At 42.0% G+C, this 11,265-nt stretch overlaps 1 protein-coding gene across 1 annotated transcript in view; it reads right to left on the bottom strand.

The window, feature by feature from the left end:
- Positions 1 to 11,265, bottom strand: part of colec12 (collectin sub-family member 12) — a 191,252-nt gene continuing 179,987 nt past the window's right edge. Inside the window, exons 8-10 of the mRNA XM_078216080.1 lie at positions 7,975 to 8,084; positions 4,944 to 5,086; positions 1 to 2,495 (exon numbers count right to left, since the gene is read on the bottom strand). Coding sequence (XP_078072206.1) covers positions 2,479 to 2,495; positions 4,944 to 5,086; positions 7,975 to 8,084 — 270 coding nt within the window. The 3' untranslated portion in view covers positions 1 to 2,478. The remainder of the gene's footprint in view (positions 2,496 to 4,943; positions 5,087 to 7,974; positions 8,085 to 11,265) is intronic.

Raw genomic sequence — 11,265 nt, 5'->3', positions numbered from 1 at the left:
TTTAAATAAAATTATTTTTATTTAACAATTCCACATGGGCATTATTTTGGTCATTACAGATGTATTTGACAATAATGTAATACATACCAATTTATTGAGCCCTCTGAAACTACCCATAACAGTAAAATGTGACTATGGTGTATGGCTTTGTTTGACTCTCTCGAAGGAATGTTTCAAAAAATTGTCACATGAAAGAGCAGTTGTAATTAATACCACCTCTCATCCATTTTTGTTCAATTTGGCTTATCTAACTTAAGCATAACAGCAGTAACCTTCCGTTACTTCAGCAATGATGCAGCAAACACTGCATTTTAAATTTAATTTTATGTTTGTTTTTCTTTTTCCACATACTTTCTTCAGCTAAGTGAATGGACTTGCAATCTCCTCCTAAGTCTGAGCCAGAGCTGCTCTGTAGTTGGTTGCTAAGGCTGTACGAGTATGGACTAGGATGATCAAATCAATGATTTTTGCCTCCCCCCTTTGTGGGAAAATACCTGGGAAATGCTTGGTAGCTTCCTACAGTGGCAAGTTGTAGATCAGAAAACCATAGGAGCAAAGCACTATTGTCCTCAACTCTGTGGTGTGACTTGATTTTCATCTGAGTTAACTTACTGTCTCAGTGTAATTGCTATTTTGAAATCCATTTGTAATCTTAATTTCAGTAAGACTTGCTCTGGGAATGTTTTTTTCCCCCACTTGAGGTCAAATCTGAATAGGTACAAAACAAATTTGTCAAATGAATGTTGGATCAGAATTGTAATTAAAACTTCTATGAAATGGGAGTGAATGGGAATAACATATTGATATTTAGTGTTAAATTGATCCAGGCTCCTTTGTGGAAGGATAATTTTAAAAAGAGTCTATGTTCATAAATCTTTGGAAAACGTGAATTATGTGTATGTTTGCACTGCTGGCTCCATCGGCAATTGTTGGCTGAACACAAATGTTTTGCAAATATTGATTAATTAAATGCGCTGAAAGTTTAATTTGCAGTCAGGATGGACTCTTTAGTTGGGTCATAATCATTAATAGCAAAACTGAGTTTAAAATTGAATAGTTCATAATCATAAAAATCTGTACTTCATTAAAGGCAAAAGTTTCAAATGGATGGCATTTTTGATTTTAAGATTGGATCTTAAGGGAGTTCTATTATTCTTTCAGCCTCTTTTTCTTTTGGAGGGCAGTAGCTTACATGGTTAGTTGGGCTATTTGATTACATGTGTTGGTTATAAAGGAAGTGGTCCTTATTTGAGTTTATTTATTTAATCATTTTTTTATTTATTCATTTGTGGGACGTGGGTGTCACTGGCTGGTCAGCATTTATTGCCCATCCCTAGTTGCCTGAGGACAGTTGAGAGTCAGCCACATTGCTGTGGCTCTGGAGTTACATGTAGGCCAGACCAGGTAAGGATGGCAAATTTCTTTCCCTAAAGGACATTAGTGAACGTGATGGGTTTTTCCGACAATCAGGAATGGTTTCATGGTCATCAGTAGATTCATAATTCCAGATATTTTTTACTGAATTCAAATTCCACCATCTGCCGTGGCGGGATTCGAACCCTGGTCCCCAGAACATTGGCTGAGTTTCTGGATTAATAGTCTAGTGATAATACCACTAGATCATCACCTCCCCCGTTACCTTCTGAGATGTGCATGTAACTTGCTGATGTCAAAATGTTCCTTCATGTTTGTGAAAGCAGTTTAGCACCCTTCTGATTCCAAATTATAACATTTTTATTTGCAAACATCCTCTTAACAAGCTGTGTTTCCAGGTGAAATTATGTTTGTGGATATGAGGGCACTGGCTGAGGGCAGTGTGACTGTCCATTTGATTAAATAGAGCAATGCTCTTCTTGTTCATTGCAATAAAGTATAAAATAGATCATCTTTATGGCAGTTGGAAGGTAACAAAATAAGATTCAATTCCAACCCCCATGTCTACATCTTTCTTATATTTGGCATTTTGTTTGATGATATAACAGGGGAATAATGAACTTTTGATTTTGCTGTTAACCAGACACAGAAGGTTGAGTCCAAACATTCCTGAAAACTAAAAATCTTTGTAAGCCTGTTACTATGCAGAATGGTAAATATTTTTAAACACAAGTGTTAACATATAGATTTTCTTATACTGACTTAGGTATTTATGGAAAATAAAATAAAAAATTGGGCTCATATTGATCTTGTAATATATTTTCTTGCTTATTTCACTTTTAATAAACAATAATTGTTATCAAATAATAGATATTCTTTAAAGAATAAAGTCTTGGGCTAACTTCAAATTAAAAGTTAAGGAGGGTCAAAGATGTAAGGTCCGATGCCCGGCATGAGGAAACGGTGTTTGGGAAGTTGGGTTAATAGCTGTCATTTAACGCAGATCAGAAGCTTCCTTTGGTAAACGGGGACCTGAAACTGAAGATCACCTCCGGCGTGGTCTGGAAATGTCTCTGGACATGCTCTTTAGGTTAATCAGGCCAATCACCCTGAAAGTTGATCTGTAATGTGGAAAGACCAATGGTATGAATACATCTTGCTGCAGGAAAATGAAAATTAGTATAAGCCACAGTTGCACACAGCTTATAGTTAGAATTTTAACAGTTCTGTCTTGTGCACACAACGAAGTAGCAGATTGTGTTTATTCTGATCCAAAACTTGCTTCCTCATAGATACTGTGCAGAGATTAGTGAGCCAATATCTGATAACTAATTTCTGATTGCAGTGCATAGGGCAGCATGGTGGCACAGTGGTTAGCACTGCTGCCTCACAGCACCAGGAACCCGGGGTTCGATTCCCAGCTTGGGTCACTATCTATGCGGTGTCTGTGCGTTCTCCCTGAGTGTTTCCTCCAGCTATTCCGGTCTCTTCCCACAGTCCGAAAGACGTGCTGGTTAGGTGCATTGGCAATGCTAAATTCTCCCTCAGTGTACCCGAACAGGCGCTGGAGTGTGGTGACTTAACTTAATAAACTTGATAAATTTAAACTAGTTTGCTGATGAGACACCTGCCTTGTTCTTCTTGGATACAAACTATTAGGTGGGTCTCTTTACACATTAATTAAGAAATAGAAGTTAAATGTTTCAGCAAAGTAGTGAATAAGAACAAATATGAAAACAATTAGAATCAGTCATTATGGACAAGTGAGGGAGGTGGAACAGAAACTGAATAATTTACTCGCTCTACCCTTGATTTACTCGCTCTACCAACTCATCAAATGAAGTGTTAATGAACATGTTGTAGAGACTATGATGATATAAATGATGTAACTTTGACATAGACATTTGAGCAAGAGGCTCTAAGCAAGCTGGGAGCAGCTCAGTCACTCTCCTGATGACCATGTGCTAACTCTCAGGTTTTCATGTATTTTATACTTTTCTTTTAGCTTTTTGGAGCCTAAGAAATAAAGGAAAATTGGGGGGGCTTTAAACTTGTAGCTTTGACTGCCTTCCAGTTAACAGCATAACCCCTCTGCTGTACGACATCCCAGTGTACAGTCCGAATTGGGACCCGAGCCCCACCATCACACTGCTAATTAGTCGCCATCCCTCCAGACAACCACTAACTGGTTGCCGCTTGATTCAATGACCAGACACAGCGGGGGTAGGGTGGGTTGTGGGGTCCGCTCAGTTTCCTTTCAATCTCCTTCACTCAGCTGAAAAACCAAATCCAGCCCGATGAATTGACCTTGGAAAGGTTGCAGTGCAGATTCCTTAGAATGATACCAGGGCTGGTTGCATTTATTATACATATTCCCTTGAGTGTAAAGATGAAGGGGTGATCTAATTGAGTGTTTAGGATGATTAAAAGAGTCGATTGGGTCAATAGAGAGAAACTATCTCCTCTGGGGGAGGAGTCCAGTACAAGGGAGTAAGTTTAAAATTAGAGATAGGTTGTTCAGGGGTGAAGTCAAGCAACCTTCTTCACATAAAGAAAGAGTTGTGGAAATGTGGAACGCTTCTCTCAAGAAGATGTTGAGGCTTGGTCAATTGGAAATTTCAAAACAAATTGATTGATTCTTGCTCAATAAGAATATTGAGATTTCTGACACCAAGGGGGACAGCTGGAGAAACGGTGTCAGGTGAATGTTCCTAAGTCCCTAGGATAAAACACTCTTTCAAATATATATTTCAGACTGATGAATAACAAGAAGGTAAAAACACACAGCGTAAATGCAAGTGGGTGCGCCATCCACCTGTAAACCGTAGTGCTAACCTCACTTAAGTAAGAAAATAGGAACAGGAGTAGGCCATTTAACCCCTCGAGCCTGTCCTGCCATTCACTGAGATCATTCATGGCTGCTCTGTGACCTACTCCATCGAGTTAGATTGAAAGGATCTTGCAATTTCTAGGCTCCTCTTTTTTTACTTACTGATGGATTTATCTGATTAACATCATGTTGGAGTTGCTCTGTAAAACTGGCAGATTGCCAACAACAGATTGTTTTGTTAATACCTGGTTTTTGGACAGCTGATCTGTGTGTGTGAGTGTGCCAATCTGCTAAACCTAGCAACACTGTGACTATGTGATTCAATACAGTAGCTGATTAACTATTTCATTCCGAAATATAAGAGATTGTCTGTCATTTAAGGGCTGTATATAGAGTACATCTGGGGAGTCAGATCAAAATACCTACTGTTTGTAAGTTTGAAATTGCTGTTAGTTTTATCTTTGACTGAGATAAAATGCTTCAAATGAAGTAGTGAAATACTGAGGGCCAATATAAATATAAGGTTCCTGAAGCAATTGTTTCAGCATAGCATGAATATCAAACCTTTATCCTATTACACTGCAGCGCCAAATGGAACATGGCATGTTGGGGAATTAGCTGCAGACCACTCTGATTTGGGAGGCCTGAGGTCATTTTTTTAACTAAACATTTTGCTGCATCGTCTACTTTCACAACAGAGCCAGAAATTTTAAGGCAGAAGTTTAAATTTCTCATTCACCTGTGTCAACATTCTTTTCACAAATCAAGCCATTGAGGTCTGTGCAGAAGAAATCGTTCCACAATGCACCACTAGCAAGGCCAGCACAATCCTCCGTTGCTGCTGCATGTTGCCAGTTATCAGGCTGCCCAGGTCTCCAGTTTCTGGAATAAAACAGCAGCATAAATGAACGCATAAGGCAACAGAGAGTTAATCGCTCTAATATATGTCAACTGGAATTAATACAGTTACCTCATATAAAATAATATCTGTCTGGGTGAAATGTTGACTTAACAAAAATGAATTTGAAATATTTGGAACTGCACTCCTTTGAAATTAAGTTTTAAACTCATTTACTTACACAGAGTGTAAATGTGAAAATCTAGGGACTGCAATTTTTGGGCCCTGCTGATATTGGAAAAGGAGACAGGTATGTTAGAGGCCGGTTAAAGTGTCAGCTCCCTGACTCCATTCCTGGCATTGGCCAGTTTGCAACCAGATTCTTCTCTGAGGCAGGGTGGCCTCTGATTAGTCATCCGGCTTTGAGAGCCTCCCGGCTGTCACTGATTGGATCACTGTCGCACCTGCTGCCACGGAACAGGAAAAGCAAATCAAGATGTCGGCTCCCACCTGCGTATGAATGGTTTCTCCAACTGCTTACATCATCATTCTGCATCCCAAAGCCACAAACCCCTCCCGTTCAGTGCTGACCCCCTCCCACTCACTGCTGCCACCCTCCCCGCTGCTGCCACCCTCCCCGCTGCTGCCATCCTCCAATCCACTGCTGCTACCCCTCCCCTCCCCAGTGCTGACCCCCTCCTGCCCATTGCCAACTCCCTCCCACTCCCTGCTGCCACCTCCTGCCCACTGCTGACCCCCCACCTGCCAATGCCACCTCCCTCATGCTTGCTTGCTGCTTCTTCTCACATCACCCCACTCCCTCCTGCTTTCCCCATGGCACTGCGGCCCCTCGCCGCTTCCTTTGCCGCAAGCTTGCTTCACCCATTTTCTCCCATTTCGCCCTTGCCCCACTCGCTGCTTCTCCCCCTTGCCCCCTCCCACAGCTCCTCACCATTCCATTTGCTTCTCCTTTCCACTCCCCCCCCCCCCCCCCCCCCGCCCCCCCCCATCCGTTCCGGAAGATAACTAGCAGTGAAGGGGCTGTGGGTGGAGCAGGTGTTGCAACAAGAAGTGAAAAAGGACTGAAAAGGGATGCATGGAAGTAGCGAGGGGTTGTGGGGGTGGAACCAGGACAGTGAAGGATCTTCTTTACTACTTTCTTCATTTTAATGCAAGCAGCAACCTGCAAATCAAAAGTGTCACCCCCATACCTTTCTGAGGAGAATGCACAATGAAAACATGTAAAGGTGTTTTGAATAAGAAAGCTGCTACTGTAGTAACAGCCTGTCTGCCGTATCGAGCTTTGGGACTAATGTCCCAGCCACTGACAATGTATCTGTGCATGTGAAGGAAGTGCACCCCCTAGTGTTGTGGCACGAATAAATGCAGCCTAACTGGACTGGGAGCGAGTCGTCATGCCAATTACGGGTTCACACAAACAGAGGAATTTTAACTTCAATCGGTTTGCCACCAGAGGTGGGTTCGGGGCCTGAAAACCGTTCCAACACCTGTTTTCCACCTCCATGGGAAAAATCTAGTCACAGCTGTCAATGGCCAGAATCATAGCATCCCAACACTGTAGAAGGAAGCCATTTGGCCCATCGAGTCTGCACTGACTCTCTAACAGGGTATCTTTCCCAGGCCCTCTCCCCCACTCTATTACCATAACCCTATGTATTTACCCCACTAATCCCCCTAACCTACAGATCTTGGGACTAAGGGACAATTTAGCATGGCCAATCCACCTAACCTACACATGTTTGGACTGTGTGAGGAAACCGGAGCACCCGGAGGAAACCCATGCAGGCACAGGGAGAACATGCAAACTCCATACAGCCAGCGACCCGAGGTTGGAATTGAACCCAGGTCCCTGGCACTGTGAGACAGCAGTGCTAACCACTGTGCCACCGTGCCGCTCTTCGTGATTTGCGAGCTGGAGCCAACAACCCTGATATTTGTGGGGAGGCAGGGAAGGGTGGAATTAGGGGCAAATTGTAGCAACCAGAAAAACCAAGAACACCAAAATGGGGAAGTCCTGCTAAACCTAACAGCAAGATCCCATTTGAATTTTTTCTCTATTGCTTGACAGCCAACCAGTTTGAGAGGCTGGCTAGCCTGAGGACAGATTTTTAAATCTAATTTCCATAGGTGAAAGCAGTACTTTAAAAATCAACCATTAGCTTATTGAATGGCCAAGCAGGCGCCAAGAGATGAATGGCTTACTCCTGCTTCTACGTTCCATGTTCCAATGTCCTTCTTCAGGGCATCAATTGGTGGCCAGGCAGGAAGGTCAGCCATCGACCTTCCCACCCAGATCTTAATTGTGGTGGAGGCAGGGTTCACGCATGCCATCAACCCACCTAATTAAATACCCTTCATGCGCCCAAGCTCACCACCAGCGAGAGCAGACAATCCTGCTCATTGTGGCCAAAGCTAATCCTGTTCTCAGTTGGTAACATTCATTTTCAGTGGGGGTCATAGAGATCAGCAGCAGAGATAATCCTACTCAGGGCACTGAAACCAATTATAGCATTCCTACCATGAGCAAGCAATTCAGCAAATATCAGAGAACAAACCGTCCTGTTGTAGGGTAAATCTTGCAGGACATGTGCTGTTAGTGGGGCCTCGTTGCAGCTAGCACGGATTAGAAAATTGTGCTTGCCATGACTTTCTGATATGCATTGCCGCATATGAGACCTTGTCGTGATCTTATAAATCATTTGGCTCAGCTACTCCCTGGATAAACATGTTGAACCATTCATTTATTTTTACTGTCACTTGTGCAGAATTGTGATATAAAGTATGAATGATATAAACCAGGGCATATTTAACTTTAAGTAAAACAACATTGTTAATTAGATTTACATGAATAAATGATCATTCCTGCCCGACATTTAGCATTATTAAATATTATAGTAGAATGTGCACATACGTATATTCTGCAGTGGTTCCGTCCACCCAGTTCCATACATTGGGCTCCTCTATGTCTGATAGACCAATCCAATAGTAATACATTCCGTTTATTTGCTTTCTCACCCATTGCTGTAATGCCAATATATATCTTATTAGCACTGTAAATAAATGTATGTTATGTACACCATCAAACAATCACTGAACATTTTCAACATTTTGCACAACGTTTCATTGCTAGAAATACTTTATTACATTAAAGTTGTTCTTTGGTTGGCCAATGTTTGTTTGTGATTTTACCTTCGAGGAGTGCAGGTGGGAGATGCGTCACATTATTCGTTACGCTTCTAAACATAAAGACCTGCAAAAATCCTATTCTAACCTGCAAAATTGTGGGCTTATCCACCCACTGTTTGATTAAGTACCTCCTTTCATAGCATGCCAGTTATATGTTGAGATTGTGGTCAGAATGATTGGTCCAATAAGGCTAAGTAATGATTTCTAATTGGAAAAGGAAATGTGAAACATAACCATGATGAATGGAACCCATCAGAAAAGGAACACGATTTAGGTTGGAATATTTATCATTCACTAAATTGAATACGAAGCTCAGGCAACAAAAGGAGTCAGGTACTTGCAAAAGCAACAGCTGAAAATAGCTTACTCTAACCTTGCATTAATTATTGGAAAGGCCACTGATTTATATGCCGGGATTTTCCAGTCCTGCCAATGGGGGCATCATTGAGAGTGGGATGGGAACATCTGGACAGCTTTCCAATTTGTCCAGTCCCACCCATGATAATGCCCACCCCTGGCAGAACTGAGCAATACTGCTCACAGAATTTGAGTTATCTAATCATCATAAATCAATGAATCTTACCATAAAGTGTCAGAACTCTGAAATATTAATATTAGACACCAATAAAAATTATATTAAAAATCTAGAAGTTGACTCAAGTCAGTTGCCACAAAATGGTGACCTTGATCATGGCTGAAGCCATCTTTAGAGATATGCCAAACTTAGTGTTTTTTGCGAGTGACACGATTTTAAAGTAAAATTAGGCCTCACTCATGATATCACGAGAGGGCCCTGAAATGTCTGGACTTTTGCTACGATATGGAAGGCTGTTTTCTCTGCTGCATACCCAAAATGTCCTGCGCTCTGGAAATTGTTGCATTCCTGACAAGTGCCCTGCCAAATCCTGTGACTTTCCAAAGCCCAGCCTCCTCCTCAGTTGCTGTCCACTACGCATGATCTGGATAGGTTTGGGGTGTTGGAGATATGATATGCTTTTGTTGTGCATGTACTCCTGTGGTTGCCTGGTTACTGCATGCGGGCCACTCTGGGTGAAGTCAGCATCGCTGGCTGAAAGTGAGTTTTCTGAGTTGGAGTTGGTGACTCATTAGCTGACTGTCTCTAACCTGAGGGCGTGTCTGAAGGTAAAAATCAGAAAGAAATGACAGGCAATGTTGCTCGAGACTGAAATACTTTATCTGTCCTCTGCATTTTACTTATCCTTTTGTTGATTTTCCTTTCTATTTTGTTTTGTTCTAATTTACTTTGTTTCTACTGAAAGATCTGAACTTCTGTACCAGAGCCTCCCACAAGACTAATTTATCTTTATGTGTTTTTCCCATCATAGAAGTCAGTATTACTGGAAAAGTGGATTACCACATTTCAGCTTCAGTGTGCCAATCTCTCTGAAAGAATACATCAGTGGATTTTTGATTCTGGACTCATGTGAAAATTCTTATTTTGTCTGTGGTCTTTTTCCTGCACCAGGGTGGGGAAAGCCCAGATAGGAATGGGATGGTGCTTCCCCCAAGGGCCCCCTTTCTACATTGAGTGCAACATCCAATGTCTTCCCCCTGTGGGTGTTTCTTCCCCAGAGCCCTCCATCTAGACCCTAGCCATCTCTTCCCAGCCTCTGGACCTTCCCTCCTGTCCTCATGGTGAGACTCTCATAGTCCCAGTCCTGATAACTGTTGCTACTGGAACTGTTGGGACTGCAGAAATGCTGGGCAGTTAGATTGGCTGGCAACTCTCTGAGGTAGAACGTTCATCCGAGTCAGGGGCAGAAGCCGAGTTTCCAGCCAATTTTTGCTTCTTGGAGGATTAAGTGGCTGTGGGGCTGCTGGGAATGGCTGGGAAGTGCTTCACATCAATTCTTCAGATGGGAACCATCCATCCAAAAAACCTGTTCCTAATTTCTAATTTTCCATCCTCTCCACTAACTTGTAGATTGTGCCACCTGCAGGTTTTTGTTGTGGTATATTTGGGATTCCTAATTCAAAAAGTAGAAGTAGATGAGAAAAATCTAAGCTCTATTTCCTCCATTGGTTGTGAAAGTTTTCTCAATATGTACCTAAGTCAGGAATACTTCCCCATGGTCTCATTTCTCCTATCCTCTGTAGTCTTCTCCAGCTCCACAATCCTTGGAGATACCCGCATCCTACAAATTGGCCATTTGCACATCCCCCATTTTAATCCCTGCACTATTGGTGGCCATGCCTTCCATTACCAAAGCACTAAGCTCTGGAATTCCCTCTCTAAACCCTCTCTTTCCTCCTTTAAGATGCTGCTCTAATCCCACCTCTTTAACCAAGCGTTTATTCATCTTTCCTGCCATCTCCTTAAGTGGCTTGGTGTCAAATTCTGTCCTATTGCTTCTGTGAAGTGCTTTGGAATCTTTTACTTTATTTAAAGGTGCTATATAAATGTGAGTTGGCACCTATGTTGCATTTTCAGATCCAAGCCATGTTTGTGTAAGGATGCCAGAATCATAAGTACATAAGAAATAGGAGTAGACCCTATGACCCATTGAGCCTACTCCACCATTCAATATGATCTTTTGCCTCAACTCCACATTCCTGCTCTCTCTCTAAATCCGTTGATTCCCTGAGAGAGCAAAAATCTGTTTATCTCAGCTTAAATATATTCAGTGATGGAACATCCAAAACCCTTTGGGTTGAAAAATTCTAAAGACTCAGCCTTTGAGTGAATACATTTCTCCTCACCTCTGTCCTTAACCCAAGACTATACTTCTGTGTTCTAGATTCCCCAGCTAGGGGAAACAACCTCTGTGTATTCCTCATGAAGCCCCTTCAGGATCTTGTATATTCCAATTAGATCACATCTCATTCTTCTAAACTCCAGAGAATATAACCCCAGGTTACTCAGTCTCTTATCACAGGACAACATTCTCATCCCAGAGAACAATCTAGCGAACCTTTGCTGTACTGCCTACAATGCAAATCAGCTTGGGAAATTAAAAATTGCCATGGTTTCTATTTTCATTCACTAACTGAGGAC

This window comes from Mustelus asterias, chromosome 7, assembly GCF_964213995.1.
Source record: "Mustelus asterias chromosome 7, sMusAst1.hap1.1, whole genome shotgun sequence".
Taxonomy (NCBI): domain Eukaryota; kingdom Metazoa; phylum Chordata; class Chondrichthyes; order Carcharhiniformes; family Triakidae; genus Mustelus; species Mustelus asterias.
This window is presented reverse-complemented; position numbering and strand designations above follow the sequence as displayed.